General features: G+C 50.3%; 1 protein-coding gene and 1 long non-coding RNA gene across 2 annotated transcripts; one reads left to right on the top strand and one right to left on the bottom strand.

Annotated features, from left to right (window-relative positions):
• Positions 1-2,819: 2,819 nt before the first annotated feature.
• On the bottom strand, positions 2,820-5,675 carry FAM43B (family with sequence similarity 43 member B). Its single transcript, XM_073794891.1, has 2 exons — positions 3,537-5,675; positions 2,820-3,420 (listed from the first exon to the last, which is right to left on the bottom strand). Exon 1 carries the CDS (start codon positions 5,165-5,167, stop codon positions 4,181-4,183), a length of 987 nt encoding a protein of 328 aa, XP_073650992.1. The 5' UTR covers positions 5,168-5,675; the 3' UTR covers positions 2,820-3,420; positions 3,537-4,180.
• Positions 4,608-24,824, top strand: LOC141276988 (uncharacterized). The gene is made up of 3 exons (XR_012327479.1): positions 4,608-4,744; positions 23,255-23,369; positions 24,313-24,824. It is a non-coding gene; the product is annotated as an uncharacterized lncRNA (long non-coding RNA).
• The last annotated feature ends 352 nt before the right edge of the window (positions 24,825-25,176 follow it).

Raw genomic sequence — 25,176 nt, forward strand, 5'->3', positions numbered from 1 at the left:
GGAGGCTTCAGTTTCTTCCACTGGCCTCATCTCTTGAGCTGCTGTTTTGCTCCCCGAGAATAGCCGTCCATCTGAGCAGGGCGTCTGAGGATAGCTCTTCTTCCGCATCTCCAGGCAGAAGCCTGGCAGAAGGAACACTTCTCCACCCCCTTGGTTTCCTATCCCATGATGGCTCTTCCATCTGGCTCGTTCATTCATGTGTTCATTCAACAAGTTAATATTGAGCCTCAGGGTCTGCCCTGCCATGGTCAGGGTACTGAAGGGGGTGGGGAAATGAAGAAGGATCAGTATGAGAGACAAGACACTTCCATATAAACAGGAATCCCAGGGGTAACCTGAGGAGGACCACGAGAAAGGATAGGCCACGTCTGTGTGTTTGAGAGGAGAGATCACCCCCAGATTTGGCAGGAGTGGGGGAGGGGTGTGCATTAAGGAAAGCTCTGAGGAGGTGGGATTTGTGCTGGGCCTTGAAGAAAGGGTAGGATTGGACACGTGCAGCGGAAGGAAAGGACACCTGCGGTAGTGAGAAGAGCAGGGGCACGGCCTGGAGGTGGGAGCACCTGGCCATGCCTGGGGCCTGGGAGCATGTCCACGTGCAGAACAAGTACACCAGGAATCAGGACGGCATCGGCGGGCCAGCTTTATCCTCTAAGCTGTGAGCCGTGGCGCAGTCACTGCAGTCACAAGCCAGCGCCTCCGGAGTGGGATCAGGAGAGCAGGAAATAAGGCCCCAGAGGTCCCGGGAAGAGGCTGGCCCAGCTGAGACACACTGTCTGAGCTGTCCCCGGCTGTCTGTTGCTCTCGGAAAGCCCTCCATTGACACATTCACACTCCAGCGTTACTTCTCAGGCCTAGTTGACCCAGTGGACCTAAGACACACACAGCATGGGGGCTGGAAGGAAAGTTTAAAGGGCATCTCACCCAGTGTTTAAAACTCGAAAAAGAAAAATCCATTATTCAACTGGAATCCCATAAACCCCAAAGGGAAAACAGAGAAGATGCTCCAGTTAAAGCAGGTGGGGGGCGGCCTCCCCATTCTGTCTCCCCATCACTCCCCACAGCAGCTCCTGGGGCACCCCTGGGAAACCTAGGACTGGGAGAACTCTCCCATTTTTATTTTACAGGTGGGGAATCTGGTGCTGGAAAAGAGGCACAGGGACGCCAGATGGCTTCCCAATGCCTCAGGGATCTTCTTGAGCTTGTGTCGAAGATCGGGGGAGAAAGGCAGTCAGTGCATAGGTGGAGCGGGTCTGGTTTTCCAGGATGCATCTTCCTCCTTTGGTAGCAACGATGCTTGGGGCCTGCTGGCTGGGGCTGCCCTCAACACCCAGTCTGTAGCCTGGTGGCACTTGGCACTGTGCTGGCTCCCCTGTGGTTTATCTCATCCTCAACCCACTGTGGGAGGGAAAGGGGACCAGCTCCTTCCTCCATCACACACACTGAGAATAGAGATGTGGGAGTTAGGATTAGTGGTTAGGATTCCGGGCTTTCACTGCCATGGCCCTGGTCAGGGAGCTGAGATCCCGTAAGCTGCACAGCATGGCCAAAAGAGAGAGAGAGAGAGAGAGAGAGAACAACTTATAATCACCATTGCCAGGGAGAGTGGAGTGGACGTGGGGGGAAGGCACACTAAAAATCCTAATGTAAAGAGAAGAATCCTGTGGGTAAAATGGTTGTTCTTCACATGTGCTGGGCATTTTATTATCTGCCAAAGCTTTTTCACAGACATGATTCTATTTAATTCTTATAATCAGCCTGTCAGGTAGATATTAGCCCCCTCCCATTTTACCAGTGAGAAAGGTGAGGCTCAGAGAGGCTGAGCGAGTTGCCCAACATCATACAGCTGGTAAGGAGGCAGGGACAGTCCCTTCGCTCTGGTCTTCTAACTCCAGGTCTGGCGAGCATACTGTGAGCAAGGAAAGGAAGGAGGCAGTTCTGTGTGTGTGTGTGTGTGTGTGTGTGTGTGTGTGTGTCTATGCTTTGCGAGGCTGCCAGAGAAGAGTGGAGGGGCAGAGGCTAAGGCTGGGAGCGTGCTTGTGAATGATTATATTGCAAGTGTTCCTTTAATTATACGCATTTCACTTGAGAATATAAGAGCCACAGGGAAGGGACTCCTGGACCGCTAGGACCTAGCTTAGTGCCTGTCCCAAGGCAGGCATTTAGTAAATTTCTGCTGCAAGCATCTGATTAAAGAGGGTGTGCTTGTGACCTTGTTTCTGGGTGAGGTTGTCTCTAACCCCAGAGGCTGCCTTGCAGCCCATCCTCCTCTCCCGGGGCTGACATCTTCCCACTTCCTTCTCTCCTTCTGTATATGGGGAGAAACACCAACAAATCCCCTGGCAATGCATAAGAGGGAAGCAATGAACATGCAGGGCATCCCTGTCACCCCCAAAACTAGTGAAGTCAAGCCCAGATTTCCCCTTCAGAGTCCCCCCCCGATCCTGCCTGGGTTCCTCCAGGGCGAAGCGGCAGTGGTACCCTCTGTTCCAGCAGCTCCAGGAAACAGAACAATCCTGATTGCTGGCGATTGCAGAGGCCACTCGTCTGGGCTCTGGACAACTCTGGGATCAGTGCCCAGCTCAGCACAGAAATAAAGAAGATATCCAAGCTCAGGACTCCTGCTGTTATAATGGTCTGGACAGATCTCTCCAGCTCCTCTGAAAGCAAATTGGGTTGCCCACCCCTCTCCCTTACATCCTTGAGGAAACCCAGCAAATACCACCTGCTTTGACATACATACACATGAATCTTCTCAAAGATACATGGCTGATGAGAAGGCCCCAGCCCAGTGCCCCCTCCCTGCCAAATGTCCCAGAGACACTTGTGTTTGGTGCCCAGGCAGAGAGACATTCCGGGATGCTGAGAAAGACAGCTGACACCCCTTCCAGGCTTGGCACAGGTGCCGTGCAGGCGAGGCACCTGCTACTGTCTCCTTTCCCGACACGAAGGGAACAGCTTCCTGGCAGCAGCCCCTTCGTCCCCCCCTATCCTGAGAGTTGGCTCCAGCTGCTAAAGGGGATACTTCCTGGGGTCTTCTCCTGCCCTTTAAGGTTCTGATGATAATCTTTTCACCCCCAGCAGGCCTGGCATCAAACACAACACAGGAGTGGTGACAGGCTGAAAAAGCAGGAACACTTTATTTACAGTGATCATTTGGTGACACATAGATCTTTGGGCTTTTAGTGGCCTTGCTGAGAGACACGTGGGCAGGGGCCCGCTCTCTCTGTTGGGTTACCGCATCCTCCTGCCTCATCCTGCTATGAGAATCCAGCTGCTGTCAGGACCCTCGTGCTCTGACAAGCCTCAACTTGGGGGCATCCCTCCTGTGTCCATTTTCTGGGTAGTCAGTGCACTCAAGCACTGCCAGAGGTCCTCCTTCCCTCCTCTGGAGGTCTCGTCTTGGTCCTGGTTGTGGGGCACCTAGGGGGGAACCACACACTTCGGTATGCAGAAAGATGGGGGGTGAGGAGTGCTGTGGGGGGTGGCAGGTGCCAGGGCACAGGCTTGGACAGCCGTCTGGTGCAGAGAGCTGTTACCTGGCCTAGCCTGTGGTTGGGGTTGGTGGGAACATCCCAGTCTTCTCCAGAGCCAGAGCAGTGAAGTCCCAGAAGTCCTCCAAGGGGTAGAGAGGCCAGGTATAGAGAAGTCTTCCTTGTGTGTATGGCAGCAGACTCAGTTGCCACTTTGGGCCTGGCCTCAGTTCTCCAGGGCTACTTACTCTTCCCCCTACAAGAATGCCTCCCCAGGGTTGGTCTCATCCCAGGGAGGAAGGCTAGCTTGGTCACTGCCTCCACCTGGCCAAGATCCAAGGCCACCCTCCTGGATTTCTGGAAACGTCTCCCCCTCTTCTCTTGAGAGGATGTTTGGGGAGGGAGGGCGTGGTCTATGGGTAAAGAGACTTGGTGGGAAGCGTAGCGGGCAAATCCACAGTGGAGGGCTCCGGGAGACTCAGGTGGGGAGAGAGGTGAGCACTGAATTCTGCTGCTCCCCCATCTGGTTCCCCAATACAAGGGCGTGTCAGGCGTCACCGTGAGCCAGGATGAGGCTCGCGCAGACAACATAGACCACGAGGGAGGCAAGGGCCGGGGTGCCAGGGGGAGCCGTAGTGGGCAGGGCCGGGGTTAGAGGCTGTAAATCAGGCCGGCCGGGTCTGGGGCCGCAAGTCCTGTCCCTTCGGCTCTCAGCGCGCCTGGCCCGCCCGCTCCCGGTGGCCGGCCTTCCAGCGGCGAGGCTGCGAGGGCGGCGGAGGCGCCGGGGCGCCCCGCAGGCTGCACGTCCTCAGCTCCCGGGCCAGGCTGAGCACCTCCGGCCGCTCGCTCTGGGGGGCTCCTTCCTCGAGCTCCTCCGCCTCCTCGTCCTGGTCCTCGTCCTCCTCCTGGATGCTGCTGAGGCGCGGCGCCCCGCGGCCGCGCTCGGCGGCCGGCGGCCGGTAGGCGCACTTGGCGTTGAGCAGCCGGCGCAGCGGGGCGCGGGGCACCGAGGCGGCGGCGCCCCCAGCGAGGAGGTGCTGCTGGCGCACGTGGCGCGCGTCGCTCTGGCGCTGCAGGCGCTTGAAGTCGCTGAAAGCCGCCAGCGCGGTCTGGCGGAGCAGGCGGGCCAGGGCGCGCGCCTTGTGCGCCCGCGCCAGCAGCACGGCGTGGCAGCGCAGCACCACGGCCTTGTGGCGCGCCTGGTGGCGGTAGACCCAGGCGAAGACGCGCGGGTGGCGCCCGTCCGCCGTGCAGTAGGTGATGCGCGGCAGCAGGTAGGCGTGCGCCGGTCTGCGGCCCCCCGAGCCCCCAGAGCCGCTGCGCTCGCACGGCTGCATGCGGATGCCGTGCGGCCCTAGCGTCAGCTTCATCTTGGTGCCCCCGCCCGGCCCGCAGCGCGCCCAGATCTTGCCCACGGCGTCGTCGGTGCAGCCGTCGCCCTTGGCGTGCAGGGTGACGGCGTTGCCCAGGTACCACACGGTGTAGGTCGGGTCCTCCTTGTTGAGCTCCACTTTCTGGCGCCGGCTGCGGAACACGCGACCCAGGCGCTCCAGCGGCCAGTCGGGCAGCAGGTCCGGGCAGGAGCGCAGGAAGCTGGAGAGCAGCGACGTGTAGGCGAGCCCCGGGCTCAGGCTCTTCGCCTTGCACTTGGCCTCGTCCTCCACTAGCACGAATTTGTTACGTCTCCAGGGCAGCATCGCGGCGGCGGCCAGAGGGGCTGGGGACGCCGCGAGCTCACGGGCGTCCTGCCCGGCGGCCGGGGGGAAGGGAGGGCGCGCAGAAGCCCGCGGCCCCGGGCTTTCGAGAAGCTGGGCGGCGCCGGAGACAGTCGGTGCCCAGAGATGCCCAGTGCCAGGCAGGGCTAGCTAGCTTCGCAGATGCCCGGTGCCCAGCCGGGCTGGCAGCCGAGATGCCCGGGCGGCGGCCGAGCGTCCGGGAACAGCGTCCCCCGGGAGTCGCTCCAGCCGTCCGGGAAGCAAGGAGGGGCAGGGGCTGGGAGGGGAGGAGACGCCCCTCAGGCACGAATAGGGGGAATCCCACGGCCCCCGCCGCCCAAATTGCGGCGGCAGGGAGGTCGCCGGAGCCGGGGCTGGCGGCTGGCTGCTCGGAGGGGTAGACCGAGAGAGCGCGACTGCGGTGGGGACTCCTTCACGCGTCGCGGCTCCACCTCCCCGGGCTGCCTACATCACCGGGCGGGACCGCTAGCTCTCTTGTCCCCTCCTCTCGCCCTCCTCTCTCTCCTCCCCCGCGCAGGCTAGCAGTGCTCTTCGCCCGAGACCCAGCACAGGCGCGGTGGATCGGGTTTAATCATTATCGTCGGAGGGGAAGGGGTGGAGGTAGGAATCTCCTGAAATCCACCGGAGGGCTTTGCCAACGCAAGTTTCTCAGGTCTCACTGGTGGTCTCTAAGCTCCTCCTGGAGCGTTCGGTATCCCCCTCCTCTTTCTAGGATTCCCATTGCCCCTCACATCCCTACCCGCATCTCTGAGGGTGAGTTCGGGTGGGTTCCTGATGGGCCGGCCTGGCTCACTTGGCCTCTTGTCTGCGCAGCAGAAAGCCAGATGAGGCGGCCGAGCAGTGCAATGGAAAAGTACTGTCGCTTGGTGAAGCGTTCTCCCAGGTTCTTCCAAGGTCGTGGGCCAGGCTCCTGCGCCTGAGCTGGGAGACCAGTCACAGCTCCAGCAGCCGGTAGTGGCTCTCGCCTGGACTAAAGCCGGGAGGGTACTCTCGGAGGGTGGGGAACCTTCCAGAGTGGTCCTGGGTCTGTGGGAATTGCAGATCAAAAGCTCCTTTGGCCAAACGGCAGCCTCTGACTCTCCCGGGATTAAATAGATACCACTACTGTTTGTGATCACCTCTCCTCCTCCCGGCCGCCACCTCCGGGGGTTTGCATTCATTATGTCATTATCGCAGGACTACCCAGGCTCTCAGTTAAGCAACTTGCCCAAGGTCACAAAGCTGACAGGGGGTGGAACTGGGGCTCCACTCAGGCTCGGGTAACCCACGACAGGACCCTCACTCTTCTGTGAGTCCACCGTGTGCTGCATATGGATGGGGCGTTTTCCACCCTCCCCTGAGACCTTCCAGTGGGGCCTCTTACTAGGGAGGGGTCCTAGTGTACTGGCAAAGAGATACTTGTCCCTGGGTATGGGGACACATCTGCCCCTTTCAGGATCTGTTAAATCACAAGCTCCCTAGAATCTCAGGACGGCTCTGGTTGGGGCCCAGGAGTCTCCTACAGAGCCGACACCCAAGCCCTTTCGGTGGCTTCAGAACAGGTCATTCGGGGAGGCTTCCAGGTCAGGAATGATCCCAGAGGCTTGGGCTAGGCCAGGCCAAGCCAGGTGACCTCCCAGAGTGGGGACAGCCTGGCCACATTCGCCCCAGGCCAGCCGGTTGGGCTCAGAATCCCTGGTGGGGGGATGGGGGGATAAAAGCAACCCTCCCCCTCACAAGGCTGCCTCACTGAACGCTCCTAAAATGACATGCAAATAAAGACTAGGAAATGACTTGGAACTGCAGAATCTTAGCTTCAGTGGGGGCCTCAGAGATGACCTGGTCCACTGCAGCCTCATTTTATTTTATTTTTAAGGTGGAAATGTCTTTATGGCTTGTTGCTGATTATAAAAGTAATACATGCTTGTGGTAAAAAAAAATCACTCCAGAAGGACGTGGAGGTCTCCTACTGTCCCCACGCCATAGCCATGGCCTTATTTCTCCATAAGAGGACAGGCTCTGAGAGGCACAAGGATCCACCCACTGGACCTCACTGCCTCGGGGTCCTCCTCCCCACAAGCATCAGGAGGCCGGTGGGAGCAGCCAGTAGCAAAGTTTCCGCTTGCAAGCCTGAGATATCTCCAAGCTTTTGGGAAGGCGTAGCCTCCTGGGGTTGCTAGAGTTAATGTATCATGACACGGGAAGCCCAGTTAAGTTTGAATTTCAGCTAAATGACCATTTCTTTAGTATAAGCGTGTCCCAAGCATTGCCTGCATTCGACCCCGTAACTAAGCCTCCTGCCTCTCAGAGAACAGGAAGGGGTGGGGCGCTGCACTTGGGAGCCTAGTGTAGGCTCGCTCACCTAGTCCTGCTTCTGTTCTGTTCCCACTGCTTTTGGAATATCCTGGCGGGGGGTGGGTGTGGGGAGGGTTACCCGGGACTGCGTTGAGATCACAGTGTGCAAGGGTATGTTTTGTTTGTTTGTTTGTTTTTAATTTTTATTTTTGGCCATGCAGCATATGGGATCTTAGTCCCCTGACTAAGGGGTATCTGTGCCCCTGCAGTGGAAGTGCAGAGTCTTAACCACCGGACCACCAGGGAAGTCCTGCAAGGGTGTGTTTATGTTAAGTCCTCTGGACCACAAAGCAGCATTTGACATCGTTAGCCATTTTGTTACCTTGTGGACAACTCACCTTGGCCTCCGTTGCAGGGATTTCCTCCCTCTGGCACCGGCTCTGGGCCACTCCTCCCTTCAGGGGCTCCTCCTGACACCCTCGGGCCTGGTGTCCTGCCTTCGGCTCCTCTTCCTCTAAACTTGTTCCTTGGAAGGGTTCAGCTGCCCTAGAGCTCCCACTGTCCTTTCTATTCAGAAGACTGGAGAGGTCGGCCTGGTCCCATTCATCCAGGCAGAGCTCAAGGCTGTCCCCTCCCTTAAGTCTTCCTTCCCTTCTCTCCCGTCCATGGTAGGAGCTCCCGGCTTTGTACCAGAGCAGTATCATCACTGCTTCACAGACTGGCATGTAGTTGGACTTTTTTTTTCTTTTTTCAATTTAATTTTTAGCTCTAGCATATTTATACTGGTATTAGTTGAAAAAGTCATATAACTGCCTTATAGTAAACGTGTAATTAAAAAATCAGTCCCCTACCCCATCCTTTCCCCAGTCTCAAGTCTCACTTCCAAAGACAACCCCTCTTTCATGCATTTTAGATGGAACTTCTGTCATATACCTCCTTATTTATTTATTTTTTTTTCTGTACGCGGGCCTCTCACTGTTGTGGCCTCTCCCGTTGCGGAGCACAGGCTCCAGACGCACAGGCTCAGTGGCCATGGCTCACGGGCCCAGCTGCTCTGCGGCATGTGGGATCTTTCCAGACCGGGGCACGAACCCGTGTCCCCTGCATCGGCAGGCGGACTCTCAACCACTGCGCCACCAGGGAAACCCCCTCCTTATTTTTAAATAACACACCTAATTCAGATTTTCCACTTTTTGTAACTTTATCTATTGCCTCTCTTCTATGCAAGGTGAAGATTTAATGCCCTTTCATCTACCCGCATCCCACACATTATTTTCTCTTCCTTCCTCTCAGTTTAGTTATATCATTTTGTTACTGTGGCATCAGTATTCAGTGTTCAAGTATTATGTCTATGTAACTATTGTTCATAGCTGAGCCTTGAAGTGTGTTATGATTTCATTTTTCCTTACTGGACAACATTTTTCTTTTCTAGAGGTATTTAATCACCTTATTAAAAAACAAAAACAAAACAAAACAAAAAAAACTTCCTTATGTACCCATCACTAATTCATCCCCCAACTGTCCAGCGGTACTGTAAAATGTCCCTCTACCTGGTTGAACACACCAGGTGGTCCTTAGAGACACCCCTCCTGAGGCGTCCTCCCTGGGCTCCAACCTGGACTGCTTACCCTACAGACCTATAGAGCCATTGTCCTGGGACCTTGTTTTACTACCACCCTGGAAATTTCCTTTGATTCTTTCCTGTGTTGGATCCTGTTTTCTGGTTCCCTTGCTTTCTGCCTTCCCCCCCACCCCCGCTCCCAAACAGAGTTTATTTCCTTGCTTTGGTAGAGCATGTATTCCAGTAGCTTTGATTGCTGGTTCTCCTGGGTGTAGAGTTCTAGATTGGAAATAAATTTCCCTCAGGATTTTGAGGAGTTGACCCATGGTTGCTGTTGAAAAGTCAAGCGACATTCTGATACCGATCCTGTGCGTGTGTGACTTGAGTTTTCTCTGAACGTTTTTAGGATCTCTCGGAGGTCTGAAGTTCCAAACGATGTGCATTCACTACGGGCACCTCTTGGTGAACCTTTCAATCTGGAAGTCAGTCTCCTAATCTGAAAATCAATTTTGGGGACACTTCTTTTTGCTGATTCCCTCCATTTCATTTCTGTTTTTGTTTTTTTCTATTTTAGTTGGATGTTGGGCCTCTTGGATTGATTCTCTAATTTTTCAAAATGTTCTTTCCAATTTTCCATTTTAAAAAATGTTTGTTCTCTTTTCTGGGACATTACCTCAACTTTATCTTCCAACTTTTCTATTTGGATTTTTTTTGGTATGTCTCTTCTCATAATTTTTCACTTCTAAGAGCAATTTCTTGTTCTTTTTTATAGCATCCTATTCTTGTTCATGGACATATTATCTCCTGTTCCTCTCAAAATATTAATTATAGTTGCTTCAAATTTTTTTAAAATTTTAATTGTGGTGAAATACACATGACACTTAACGATCTTAACCATTCTTAAGCGTACAGTTCAGTATTGTTAAGTATATTCACATTGTTGGGCAACCGATCTTTAGAACTTTTCATCTTGCAAAATCAAAACTTTGTACTAACAAAACAACTCTCCATTTCTCCCCCGGTCCCCACCACCCCCACCCCCAGCCCCTGGCAACCATCATTCAACCCTCTGTCTCTATGAATCTGAGTACTCTAGGTACATTATATAAGTGGAATCTCACAGTATTTGTCTTTTTGTGACTGGTTTATTTCAGTTAGCGTAATGTCTTCAGTGTTCATCCATGTTGTAGCATGTGTCAGTATTTCCATCATTTTTAAGGCTGAACAATAATCCACTGTATGTATATAGCATATTTTGTTAGCCATTCAGCCACTGATGGACACTTGGGTTGCTTCCACCTTTTGGCTATTGTGAATAATGTTGCCATGGACATGGATGTATAAGTATTTCTTGGAGACCCTGCTTTCAATCTTTTGGGTGTATAACCAGAAGTGGAATTGCTGGATCATATGGTAATTCTATTTTTTAAAAAATAACTTTATTTATTTATTTATTTTGGGGTGGGTCTGCGTTGGGTCTTCATTGCTGTGCGTGGGCTTTCTCCAGCTGTGGCAAGTGGGGGCTACTCTTCGTGGCGGTGTGTGTGGGGGGGCTTCTCATTGCAATGGCTTCTTATGTTGCGGAGCATGGGCTCTAGGCATGTGGGCTTCCGTAGTTGTGGCACGTGGGCTCAGTAGTTGTGGCTTGCAGGCTCTAGAGCACAGGCTCAGTAGTTGTGGCACGTGGGCTTAGTTGCTCTGCAGCATGTGGGATCTTCCCAGACCAGGGCTCGAACCCATGTTCCCTGCATTGGCAGGCAGATTCTTAACCACTGTGCCACCAGGGAAGTCCCTCTCATTGTGGTTTTGATTTGCATTTCCCTAATTAGTGATGTTGAGTATTTCTTCATGTGCTTGTTGGCTATTTGTATATTTTCTTTAGAGAGATGGCTATCCAAATTTATTTTTTTGTTGTTGTATCGTAGGAGGTCTTTATAGATTCTGGATATTAACCCCTTATCAGATATATGATTTGCAGATATTTTGTCCTGTTCCTTAGGTTGCTCTTTAATTCTGTTGATCACGCTCTTTGATGCACAGAAATTTTAAATTCTGATGTAGTCCACTTTGTCTCTTTTTACTTTTGTTGCCCATGTTGGTGTCATATCCAAGAAATCACTGCCAAATCCAATGTCATGCAGCTTTCCCTCATGTCTTCTTCTTAGAGTTTATAGTTTTAGGTCTTATTTTTAAGTCTTTGATCCATTTTTGAGTTAGTTTTGGTATATGATGTAAGGCAAGGGCCCAACATCATTCTTTTGCACGTTGATATCTAGTTTTCCTAACACCATTTGTTGAAACGACTGTTCTTTCCCCATTGATTGGTTTTGGCACCCTTGTTGAAAATCATTTGACCATATATGCAAGCATTTGCTTCCATCTCTATTCTAGTCCATTGGTCTATATGTCTGTCTTTATGCCAGTACCACACTGTTTTGATTACTATAGCTTTGTAATAAGTTTTGAAATCAGGAAGTGTGAAACCTCCAACTTTATTCTTTTTCAGGGTCCTCTGAGATTCCATATGAATTTTAGGATTGAGTTTTCTTTTTCTGAAAAAAAAAATACCATTGGGATTTTGGTAGGGTTTGCATTAAATCTGTAAATTGCTTTGGGTAGCATTGGCATCTTAACAATATGAAGTCTTCCAATCCATGAACACGAATGTCTTGCCACTTATTTGTGTTGTCTTTAATTTTTGTCAGGAACATTTTGTAGTTTTCAGTGTTCAAGTCTTTCCCCTCCTTGGTGAAGTTTATTCCTAAGTATTTTATTCTTTTTGATGCTATTGTAAATGGAATTTTTTCCTTAATTTCCTTTTCAGAAATTGTTCATGCCTAGTCAATAAAATGCAACTGAGTTTTGTAGTTTTGTGCGTTGATTTTGTATCTGGTCATTTTGCTGAATTTACTTATTCTAAGGTTTTTGTGGAATCTTTAGGGTTTTCTAATGATAGTTGTTTTTTGTTGTTGTTTTTATTTCTTTGGTGGTTTTTTTTTTTTTTTGCATTTGGTCTTGTTGCTGCGCGTGGGCTTTAGTTGTGGTGGGCGGGGGCTACCCTTCGCTGCAGTGTGTGGGCTTCTCACTGTGGTGGCCTCTCTTGTTGCAGAGCACGGGCTCTTGGCAGGCGAGCTCAGTAGTTGTGGCTCACAGGCTCCAGAGCGCAGGCTCAGCAGCTGCGGCGCACGGGCCCATTTGCTCCATGGCATGTGGGATCTTCCAGGACCAGGGCTTGAACCCGTGTCCCCTGCATTGGCAGGCGGACTCTCAACCACTGCGCCACCAGAAAAGTCCATGACAGTTGTTTTTGAAAGTTTTTTTTTCAGTTTCATGCATTGCTCTTCTCCCTGAGTTCTTTCTCCCTGTTTAAAAACAAACAAAAAAAAAAAATTAAAAGATGTACATCTCTGACTGTCATGCTTACAGCTTTCCTCTAATGTCTGGTAATCACTATCGTCTAGCCCTATCTGAGAGGTACAAACACTGATTGGAAACTCTGTGTATTGGAGGTGCAGGGGGATGAACAGGACTTGTCATATATGGGCCTCCTTATCTGATGACACACACAGCCAGGTTACAAAGAAACCCTGGCAAAGACTCTCTCCTTGACCAAACTTGGCTCAGGCTCCTCTGAATCCTTTTCTCGACTAGGCTCCCTCCGGCATCACCCAGTTTTAGCAAGAATCTTGTTAAGTCAGTTTAGACAGAATCCCCCACCCTGGATATCTGATCACATTCCTCACCCTCCCATCATCCCCTCTGTTGATAGCTGATCACCTGGGTCTGCCCTCAGCAAAGATCCTGTCAAGTGGGTTTAGGCAGAATCCCTTCTTAGCTCTGACTTTTCCTCTTAGTAATTTGCCCTCCACTGACCCTCCTCCCTGCTTCTTGGCTCTAAATACCGCCTTGTTCTTGTTGTATTTGGAATTGACCCCAGTTCCATCCTGAGGTTTCTCTATTGCAGTCGTTCCTGAATAAAATCTGTTTTTACCCACTGTTCTTCACCCCTCCCCCCGAAATCTGTTTTTACCACTTTAACCACCATCCAGCTCTGGTTTTTTTTTTTTTTTTTTAACAGCCCTCCAGTGTTGAGGTCTGTAGGTCTTTTCTTTTGGGCTGGCCAGGGTCCCCAGGGAGAACTCCTAGAGCCTCCTGGCCATGGGGGAGGGGATGTATAAACCCAGCTGCCAGCATTCTGGGGGTGGAGTAGAGACGGGGCCTCCTGGAGGTCTCACTGATCAGTAGGCGGGCTGCCACTTCATCCGTGTTCAGGATGGTGCCTCCCTGCCCTCGGCCATGCCTGGGATCCTCAGTCCAGAGGCGCGTTGGGTCCGTTTCCCCAGAGAGGAAAGCCCCAGTCTTCTGGTGCAGGGGTGGGGTGGGATCTCCATGCTGCTCCGGAGAGGGGAAGGTACCTAGGGCTCTCACTGATCCTCGGTTGTTACATCTGACCTGCTGTCACCAGAGATGTCTGGTGCATGGGGTTCCTGGGTTTCTGGGGCTCCTCAGCATGACACGACTTGATTCTTTCTGGGTTTCCATCCTTTGCGCTCCACTGAGCTTGCTATCCCTTGTCAACATCCTCCAACATGTTGTTAACGCCTCTCAGTGGCTGTCATCGCCTCCTTTTTCTTTGTCAGTTTATGCCACTTTTGTTCCTTTATTGTCATTTTAGTGAGGCTTGGGGAAGGAATGGGGACTTCATCTCATTGCTCCATGTCTAAGGAAAATCTCTCCTCAGTACTTTTCTGATGGTTCATTACTGTGCTCAAGATTCGTGTGTCGCATTCCCTTGGTCTCATTATCATTTGTCCCTGGCAATGTGAACGCACCTCAGTGCATACCAATCGATTAATTAATTCATATTTATTTATGCATTTATTCAGCAGCTTTGTTCTGACAAATGCGGAAGTTGGACTAATCGCCACAGTCCCTTCTGGTTTGGACATTCTGCCATCATAGGAGTCATTGTACTACGTGGGTGCTGAGTTCAAAATTGGACACCGTGGGGCACCTAGAGATAGGTGGAGATGTGTAAGACGTTCCTGTTGGAGCCAGCCTCCACGACGGCTCCCGGTGAGGCTCACCTCCTGGTATTCGTGCCTGTGTGTGGCCCCCTCCACCCTGAATAGGGCTGACCTGAGTAATGAAAAAGATATTGTGGATATGACATTGGGTGATTTCTTTTTCTTCTTTTTTATTTTTTAAAAAAATATTTATTGGGCTTCCCTGGTGGCGCAGTGGTTGAGAGTCTGCCTGCCAATGCAGGGGACGCAGGTTCGTGCCCCAGTCCGGGAGGATCCCACATGCCATGGAGCAGCTGGGCCCGTGAGCCATGGCCGCTGGGCCTGCGTGTCCGGAGCCTGTGCTCTGCAGCGGGAGAGGCCACAACAGTGAGAGGCCCGCGTACCACAAAAAAAAAAAAAAAAAAAAAAAAGGATTTATTTATTTATTTGGCTGTGCCGGGTCTTAGTTGTGGCGTGCGGGATCTTTTAGCTGCAGCATGCAGGCTCTAGCTCCCCAACCAGGGATGGAACCCGGTGGGACCCCGGTATTGGGAGTGTGGAGTCTTAGCCACTGGACCACCAGGGAAGTCCCCAGCACCCAGTGATTTCTGAGGCTAGAACTTGAAGGACATTGTGGCTACTACCTTGTTCTCTCCTGGATCACTCTTGCTGGAAGGTACCAGCTGCCACGTCATGAGGACGCTCAAGCAGCCCTGCGGAGAAGTCCTCATGGCAAGGAACTAAGGCCTCCTGCCAGTTCACCACCCATGTGAGGAAGCCATCTTGGAAGTGGACCCTCCACCCCAGTCAAGCCTTCAGATGACTGTAGCCCCAGCTGACCTCTAGGCTGCGACCTCATGAGAGACCCTGAGCCAGAACCATGCAGCTCCCAAATTCCTGACCCACAGAAACTGTGAGATAATAAACAGTTATTCTTGTCTTAAATCACTAAGCTTTGGATTTGTTTTTTAGCAAAAGATAACGAACGTAATCCCCAGTCTGTCACACAGGCCCCCAAAGCTCTGATCGCATCCCCCTCTCCCTGCTGCTCAGCTTCCCTCTAAGACCCTCTTGCCTACATCTCTGTGTCTCAGCCATGCTTTACCAGCCTCCTCCCAGCGCCTCTAACCTCTGAGTACCATCTTGCCCCAGGTCCTTTACACATGCTGTTCCCTCTGGTCCTCAGCCTTCTTTCTCATCTCCTCTTCCAGCCTATCCATCTTTCAAGCCATTGCTTAAAAGTCACTGCTCTTAGGGAAGTAGTTCCCTGAACTGTCCTGACTTCCTTGGTTGTGTCCCTCAAAGTACCCTTCAAAGCATTTATCAGAATTGTTATCAATTCATTATTTGTTTTTTTTTTTTGGCTGCGTTGAGTCTTTGTTGCTGCACACGGGCTTTCTCTAGTTGCGGCGAGCGGGGGCTACTCTTCATTGTGGTGCGTGGGCTTCTCATTGCGGTGGCTTCTCTTGTTGTGGAGCACGGGCTCTAGGTGTGCGGGCTTCAGTGACTGCAGCACGCGGGCTCAGTAGTTGTGGCACGTGGGCCCTAGAGTGCACGGGCTTCAGTAGTTGTGGCGCGTGGGCTCTGGGGCGCGCAGGCTTCAGTCGTTGTGGCTCACAGGCTCTAGAGTGCAGGCTCAGTAGTTGTGGCGCGCGGGCTTAGTTGCTCCGCGGCACGTGGGATCTTCCCAGACCAGGGCTCAAACCCGTGTCCCCTGCATTGGCAGGAGGATTCTTAACCACTGTGCCACCAGAAGTCCCTCAATTCATTATTTGTGTCATCATCTATTTAATGACTGCCTTCCTTTACTCCTAAGGCTGCAGGTACTCTGAGGGCAGGGAATGCATCTGTCTTTCCCACTGCTAACTTCACACTGCCCTGGATGGCATCAGGAACATAGTAGGTACTCAAAAGATAGTTGCTGAATAGCTGAGTGAGTTTGACTCAGTTTTCATTCTCTCCACTATGAGAAAAACAGCTTAGAGCAAATTCCTAGTTGATGGCAGGTCAGTACATTATTCTTTTTTTTTTTTTTTTTTTTTTTTTTTTGCGGTACGCGGGCCTCTCACTGCCGTGGCCTCTCCCGCTGCAGAGCCCAGGCTCTGTACACGCAGGCCCAGCAGCCATGGCTCACGGGCCCAGCCGCTCCGCGGCATGTGGGATCCTCCCGGACCAGGGCATGAACCCGTGTCCCCTGCATCGGCAGGCAGACTCTCAACCACTGTGCCACCAGGGAAGCCCAGTACATTATTCTTAAAGGACAGCACATACACTTTTATTTAAAAAAAAAAAAAGTCTCACTTCTGAAAATGACTCATTTTGTGACCTTGCGCTGCTTAACTTTCCTCCCTGAAAAAGGTAGATAGCAATTGGTAAAGTGCTTCTCTTGGAGGCCAGGAACTATTTCATTTAGAGAGATTTGGGCAAGGTTTTCAATGCTCTTAAAGTACAATTATCTTAATATCCAGGTGATTGTAAATGATTATATAAGTGATGAATATAAATGAACTATGATTTACCATGTGGATATATTTCAGTTATAAGGATGTATGTGTGTGTGTGTGTGTGTGTGTGTATGTGTGTGTATGCATGCCTTTTGGTGCTAAATTGGTAAACATCTGTGTGTGCATATTTCTTTTTAAAGAAGCGTTTGCTCTAGAATGCTCATGAACATCCAACTTCTGCTGCAGATTTATTGGAAGCTGTCACTGTTTGACTTTGCTCAAAGCTGTATTCATTTCTAACAGTAACAAACCAATATTTACTTATGTGTCCAGAATTACGCAAAACCTTTTCCTTTATCAGAGCCAATCCTCATGATTACTTTTGCAAGATAGGAACTATTATAATTCCCATTTTACAGATGAGGGAACAGAGGCTCAGAGAGGTAAAATAACTTCCCTAAGGCCACACAGCTAGTAACTGACAGAGCAGTAACTAAAATCTGTTTGGCGTGTTCTTACCCTTTGGAAGGATCATGCATGTGTATTTGTTACTAAGAAATAAAGAAAAAGAGGAAGGTGACCAAAATTACTATTCGTTCTGAAGGATTTTAAGCATAAAGGAGCCTTCACAATAGCATTAGTCTGTAATCAGATGCCCCAGTACTGAGTGGTATGAATGTAGGAGGTGAGCAAAGTGATGGATGAAAATGTTACCTTCAGCGCACCTGTATTCATGAGATAAGCTCGTGCATCCATCCAATTAGAGTCCAGTGCAAAGCAAAATCATGTTTGCATAACAAACAGAACAGCCTAAATAAAGGCTGGTATTTGAATACAGCTGGATCTCAGGAGTGCAGGCAAGAGGAGACTCCTGCAGCCCCACAGGCCCTGAGCGAGATGGGAGCAAAGACAGGGTCAGAGGAGGGGATTTAGAGGTCGGCTTCATTTTGTACTGATGCTGATCTCACTGTGAATCCCTCTACTTGACCCCCTCTTCTAACCACATATAGTCACTCTTTTTTAATTTTAAAATTTTTAAAAATTGAAGTATAGTTGATTTACAATGTTGTGTTAGTTTCAGGTGATTCAGATATATATATATATATATATATATATATATATATATTTCAGATTCTTTTCCATTAGAGGTTGTTACAAGATACTGAATATAGTTTCCTGTGCTATACAGTAGGTCCTTGTTTATCTATGTTACATCTTCATTCACTCAATCAGCCATTCAACAAACGATTTCTGACCACTTGGTATGTAGGCACAGGGTACAGAGGAGAGCAAGGAATACGTGGGCCCTCTCCTCTGGAGCTTACAGTCCTGCTTGGGAGAGGGCTGTGTGTCACAGGAATATACAGTATGAACTATTATGCAAATGATGATGTAGTTATGTGGCGAGAAGGATGGAGCGCTCTGAAAGGGGCTCCTAACTTAGTCAAGGGGATCAGAGGCCACTTACCTGAGGAAGTCATTTCTTCAGAAACAGAGGAGTTGTTGGGGGAGGGACTATTAAGTAATAAAGAATTAGTGTCTTCATTATCTATGGGTAATAAATCACCCCAAAAACATAGTGGCTTACAACAGTAAGAATCATTTCATTACCTCTCCCGGTTTCTGTGGCTCAGGAATTTGGGAGCAGCTCAGCAGGGCAGTTGTTGAGGTCTCTCATGAGGTTTCAGTCAGATGTTGGCTGGGGCTGTGGTCATCCAAAGGGTCGACCGGGGCTGGAGGGTCCTCTCAGACACGGCTCACCCGTGTGCCTGGCGAGATGCTGTTGGCCATTGGTTGAGGCCTCAGTTTCTCTTCATAGCTCTGCTTGTGTGCCCTCAAAGCCTGGTGGCTGATTTTCCCCGGAGTGAATGAGCCAGGAGGCCAAAATGGAAGCTGCAGAGTGTTTCTCTGTCATAGTCTATTGGTCACACAGGGCCAGCCCTGATCCAGTGGGGGAGGGGACTACATCAGGGTGAGTGCTGGGAAACTGGATCACTGGGAGGCATTTTGGAGGTGGGTTAAGAAGGACACATCAGTCGGGGTTAAATGATGGTGCTCCCATGCGATGCTTTCCTGCAGCCCCCTCCAGGAAGGGTGGCTTCTGTCCCACACCTCTAACCACTGGACCAGCAGTGGGACAGACGTCCTTGTTGCTCCCAAATCAAAATCCCCTTTTCCTCCCTAAAATCTCCCAGGTCACTAGACCATGCCCTCCAGTACTCCTCTTTGCTACAGTTATCTACCAGCCCGGGGGGCCTTCTTTCCTAACGTCTGAGCTCCTGGCTCAGTGTTCTCTGCTCTGCCGCTCCTGTTTAATCCTTAGTGACTTCAATATCCACAAAGTGATCCTCTAACATTCCCACCTCCCGGTCCCTCCTCTGAGGATCCTGTCTTCCCATCTTAGTACTCATCCCCACTGTCATACCCTTGACCTTTCCATTATCAAAAACTGCAACCCCTACATAATGTCAGTTTAAAGCATCCCACAGTGTAAGAACTTACCTTCTAGTGTCTCATCTCCAGCACTGCTTTGACCCCACCTGGGCCTCCAATCTTGCTACCTTTCCATCCTTCTCATAGCTCATTTCCCTCCTCCCTCAGCTTAAATCCCACAACTTCCTTGCCTATCCCTGTATTAGTTTCCTGTTGCTGCTGTAACAAGCTGTCACAAACTTAATGGCTTACAACAGAAATTTATTCTCTTATAGTTCTAGAGGTTAGAAGTCTGAAGTAGGTCTCACTGGGCTAACATCAGGGTGTCACTAGGGCCACGCTCCTTCTAGAGGCTCTAGGGAAGAATCTGCTTCCTTGCCTTTTCCAGCTCCTATAGGCCATGCGTATCCTTTGGTTCACTGCCCTTGCCTCAATTTTCAAAGCCAGCAACGTTGGGCTGAGTCTTTCTCATGCTGCCATTTCTCTGGTTCTCTCTTTCCTTCCTTCCTCTTCTGCTTATAAGGACCCCTGCGATTACTTTGGGCCTATCTGGACCACACAGGATAACCTCTGCATTTCATGGTCAACTGATCGGCAACCTTAGTTCTATCTGCAGCCTTATTTCTAATTCCCTTCTGCCATGTAGTCTGCTATATTCCGAGATTCCAAGGATGAGGATGTGGGCATTTGGGGGGGGGACCATTAATTTGCCTCCCACAAACCCCTCAAATGCTTTTCCCTTCCCCAGGGTTATTTTACTAACCTGAGCAAAATCCCAAATCTCGTTTCATCCAACTGTCTACTTATTCCATGTCTGTACCCATGCAGCTCAGCCTGGCTGGAGAAAGACAGAAACCACAGCTCGCTCCACATTCATGACCACTGGGCTTGGGTAGACTCTTAGACCACCAGGCAATTCTACTACATTTCCCTACTCCCTCTCCTGCATGATAATTTCATACCTCCTCCTCACTCTTCAAATCCCCACACTTCCTCCCTTGTCCCTACTCTCAGCTGAAGCTCTTGCTTCCCCGAGAAAATTGGGGCAATAAGAAGAAAACAGACTCAGCAGTGCATCCACCCGCCCACCTGCACCTGTACTCATATCCTGCCTCCCTCTCACCACTTTAGACCAACAGCCCAAAGCCAGCCCCTCCACTGGAGCTTGGAGGCTGTCCCTGCTCATGTCCTCAAGGTCGTCACTCCAGAGAGCCCCTGCACTTCCTTCTGTGGTATCAGTACCCACCCCCACTCTTTTGGATCATTTTCCCGTCAGCACACAAGCATGCTATCATTTCTCCCATCACACAAAACCAAACCGAAATAAAACCCTGTCTCGATCTGACATCCTCTCTCCAGCCAATGCCTATTTCTCTGCTTTTCTTTACAGCAAAACTAGAAAAAGTGCTCTCTTGCTTCTTGGGTCCAATTTCTTGCCTCTCACTTTCTTGGATCTGCTCACATCCAACCTTGGCTGCCACTGAGCTTCTCAAGGTCACCAACAACTGCCAAGCTGCTAGATCCAGTGGTGGATTCTCCGTGCTGACCTTCCTGGGCTCTCAGCAGCGTTTGATACAGCTCACCCCTTCCTCCTGAACATACTGCCTTTGTGTCCTCACTTGGTGTCCTCTGCTCTCCATGGCCACTCGTCTCAGCCTCCTCTGCTGAGTTCTCCATATCTCCTTGACCTTGAGATGTTGGAGTGCCCCATGCTCCCTTGGTGATCTCATCCAGGCTCTTAGCTTGAAATACCATCTTACAAGCTAACCACCTCCAAATTCTATCTATAGCCTGGACCACTCCTGAATCCAGACTCTTTCCTTCCCTCCACTTGGAGGTCAAATAAACTTCTCGAAATTAAAATGACCAAAACCAGGGATGGCCATGCCAGCCTCTCAGTTAGTTACTCAGGCCAAGAATTTTAGCATCGATCTTGACTCTTTTCTTTCCCTCATACCCTCAACCAGTCTGAACCAGTTCATGTCAGGTCCACTCCGAGTACATCCAGGATGTGACCCCTTCCTGCCACCTCCACTCCTCCCAGCCGGGTCCACCCACTTTCACCTCCTGCCTGGAGAGAGATGCAGCAGCCTCGTCACGGCTGTCCTGCCTCTGCCCTGGGCCCTATTCAGTCTATGCTCAACGCAGGGACCCTTCTAGAAGGTAAATCCAATGAGGTCCCTCCCCTACTCAAAACCCTTCAGTGGCTCCCTGTCATAGTCTGTTTGGGCTGCTGTAACAAAATACCATAGATTGGGTGGCTTATGAATAACAGAAATTCCTTTCTCACAGTTCTGGAGGCTGGGAGGTCCAAGGTCGAGGCACGGGTAGATTCGACGCCTGGTGAGGGCCCACTTCCTGGTTCATAGACGTCATCTCATTGTGGTGGAAGGGATGAGGGAGCTCTCTGGGGTCTCCTTCATAGGGGCACTGATCCCATCCATGAGGGCTCCACTCTCATGACCTAGCCACTTTCCAAAGGCTCCACCTCCTAATATCATCACATTGAAGAATACGTTTGAACGCATGAATTTTGGCGGGAGACAAATATTTGGTCTATAGCACTCCCCATGGGCTACCAGGCTTCAAATGAGCAGCCTAGCTGAACTTGTCCCCTGCTCTCCTTTTCCTTGATGTGATCACTCCCCACTGGCCTCCTTGCTGGTCCTCTAACAGGCCAGGCACACCTCCACCTGGGAGTTTTCAGACACCCACAGATCCCCTTATCTCTGCCTTCACATCTTTGCTCAAATGCCACCTTCTCAGACCAGCGTGCTGACCATTCCATTTAAAACTGTGACTCCCTGACCCTGACCCTTTGCCAGCACTCTCTGCCCTCATCCTCTGCTGTATTTTTCCCCACTGACCCTTGTCACCATCTGCGTTCGTTTCCTGTTGTCCCTGTAACAAATGACTGCAAGCTTAAAACAACACAAATTTACCCTCTTACACTTCTGGAGGTGAGAAGCCCAAGACAGGTCCACAGAGCTGTGTTCCTCTTGGAAGCTCTAGGGCAGAATCTATTTCTTTGCCTTTTCTACCTTCTAGAGCTGCCCACATTCCTAGGCTCGTGGCCCCCTCCTCCACCTTTAAAGCCAGCAGCATAGAATCTTCTCGCTCTGACCTCCTGCCTCCCTCCCACAAACACCCTTGTGATCACCTTGGGCCCACCTGGATACTCCAGGATAACACCCTCACCTCAGGATCCTTAGCTTGATCACATGCGCAAAATCCCTTTTGCCACGTAAGGTGACACATTCACAAATTCACAGAGATTAGGATGTGGGCATCTTTGGAGGGCAGTATTATTCCACCTACCCCACCTTCTGATAAACCATATGTTACTTCTTTGTTTATCATCTAGCTCCTCGAGGGTTTGGACTCCTCAAGGAGGATTTTGGTCTGTATCCCCAGTACCTAGGACTATCCATGGCTAGTAGTAAATGCTCAATAACTATATTTTGAATGAACATCTGTTGTTTTGGCCATGGCTGTGTTTGACTGTTCTTGAGATATGTACCACCAGCAACAGCGACTCTGTTTGAAAGCACGTACCCCCTATGTGCCAGGCGGCGTCAACAGTGCCTGGGGGAGCTTTGAGGAATGCGTTGGGCAGCCCCCCAATCCAGGCAGCCTGATGGGAGGCTGCATTTTCCTTCCCTCAGCCATTTTTTTTCAGGCTGCTTCAGTGCAATTTGATTGAATGCTTTGATGCTTATCAGAGTCCCGATGTGGAAGGCTTGGTCCCGCCCCACCACTCCAGGAGATGTCTAGAAAGAACCTCGTCTCTCTCAGATTTGAGCCAGAGATTCATCTTCAGTCTCGCAAATGGTATTTTGTTACCATGGCAACCAGACTTCTAAAAAAACGATGTCAAGTAACATGCGGATCCCAGTGCTCATGGCAACCACCATTCTGCATATTTTGGGGAGCAAATGTGTCTTGCCTTCTTCCTGCCTGAGTTGAGGAGGGGGAAGGTGAGCTTAGCAGCACAAGGTTTCCTTCCAGAATTGATGAGACGTTGAGGTTTGGGGCAACAGCAGGGTCAGAGGCTGGACACCTCCTCTAGTGTAGAAGCAGCTCTTTTCTACGAGGTCGCATAACCAGTGCCTTCCGCCCCACCCCCCATGCTCGAAAGGAGATCTGTCTCCTGCCTCTCCTGTCTTTGATGTTCAAACCTCTGGAGGCTTGCTTGGGTTCTACCAGGGAGATACACGGTAACACACACACACACACAACCCTGTGGGCTGAGGATCTGAAAGGTGTAGGCATCACTCTTCCCTCATTCTTGCATGTATTTGCTCATTGATTCATTCATGTGTTCCCTCAGTAAATATTCACTAAGAGCCTACTACGTGCCAGGCCCTGTGCTGGGGCCTCTGAGGCAAACAGGACGTGATTCAGGATGTGATCCTCATTCTCCAATCCAGAACCTTACAGAGGAGGTAAGTAAACACACAAATTACTCTGAAGCTTGAAAGAAAAAGGCGTACATAAGGCACAGAAAGGAAGGGAGCGATTAACTCTGGCGGAGATGTAGGTGGGAGTGGAAAACAAAGGACCCAGCCTTGTTTTAAGTTCTTTTACAGAAAAGATTGGCCAAACTATATACGCTTGAGGCAGATGTAAGAAAAGATCTCTAACAAGTTTCTCAAAGGCATTTTTCACTACATACTCCATTGCCTCAACTGAAGACGCACATTTTCCCCCATTACGTTTCTGAAATCAGCATGTGTTTTACGATCAAGTATATATTCAATGAAATGTTCCTTTCCCTCGTCCCAATTAAACGGATGGTGTGCCTTAGAATCAAAGCAACATGAGATTTCCCTTTTCTTCATTCCCAATATTCATTAGTAACTGAGCCTGAGACCTCAGAGGATCTCCTTGGGCTTGGACTCTTCACGTTTCTTCTCTGAAGAAGTGCAGCCTTTCCCATTAGACACGGGGTGTGGTTCAAGTTAGGAGCATTTCGAGGGGTGTCTCTGCACGGGCGGCACCTTAGCTAGTGTTTAAGAGGGTGGGTTCTGGAGCCACACGACCTGGGTTCGCGTCACATCAAGGCTCCATCACTTTCTGGCTGTGTGGCCCCCTCGGCGCCTCGGCTCCCTCATCAGCAAGGCTGTCCTACTACACACTGTTAGGGCTGCTGACCCTTCGGTTTGTCCGTTCCAGACACGCCAAACTCTGTACACTGAATACAACAAAGCAGAAAGATCAGTTTACTGCGAGGCTTTCAACCTGCGAGTTGGAAACTCAGGGCCACAGGAGCAGTGAGTTCCAAGTTGCTCACAGATTAAGGGATTTCTGGGGGTTAAATGCTGAAGATACTTGGCTTTTTCAGCTGACTGGTTGCCTTAGTGGTCTGTTTTTCCTTGTCTCTCTCAGATTTGAGCCTGAATTTCATCTGCAGTCCTCTCTAGCACATGGGTTTGTTATCTCTCTTCCAGTCCTGACAGGTGATGGTCACACGGTTTGGTGACTTTTCAGCAGTTTCTTTTACTCTGACATGCCTCTGCTCAAAAGCTCCGTGCTGCTTACAGAAGAGAGTCCGGACTCCACAGTTCCTGGAACCTAAGTTTTTTGATACAAATTTATTGAAATATTGAAAGGACCGCCATGATCTTGCTCTAATGTGTCTTTTCAGCCTTTTTCCCCACTACCTCTCCCTGACCCTGGTGGAATCTATTTTTCTGTAACTCAACTGGTGCATTTTTTAGGAACCTCACGTTATCAAACTGTGTTGTTTAATAATAATTGTTTCAATAGAAAAATAATAAAGGCTAGAGTGTTTCAGTTTGGGGTTTTTTTTTTGTTAATTAATTAATTTATTGGCTGCTTTGGGTCTTCGTTGCTGTGCGCGGGCCTTCTCTAGTTGCAGCGAGTGAGGGCTACTCTTCATTGCGGTGTGCGGGCTTCTCATTGCAGTGGCTTCTCTTGTGGTGGATCACGGGCTCTAGGCGCGTGGGCTTCAGTAGTTGTGGTGCGCGGGCTCAGTAGCTGTGGCTCACAGGCTGTAGAGCGCAGGCTCAGTAGTTGTGGCGCACGGGCTTAGTTGCTCCGCAGCATGTGGGATCTTCCTGGACCAGGGCTTGAACCAGTGTCCCCTGCATTGGCAGGTGGATTCTTAACCACTGTGCCACCAGGGAAGTCCCAAGAATGTTTCAGTTTTTAAACACTGAGAGTTGTCTTTGGCTGCTCATCAGACCCTCCTCTCTTCCAGTCCCAATCTCCAGCCTCTAGACCACAAGG

This window comes from Tursiops truncatus, chromosome 1 (assembly GCF_011762595.2).
Source record: "Tursiops truncatus isolate mTurTru1 chromosome 1, mTurTru1.mat.Y, whole genome shotgun sequence".
Taxonomy (NCBI): domain Eukaryota; kingdom Metazoa; phylum Chordata; class Mammalia; order Artiodactyla; family Delphinidae; genus Tursiops; species Tursiops truncatus.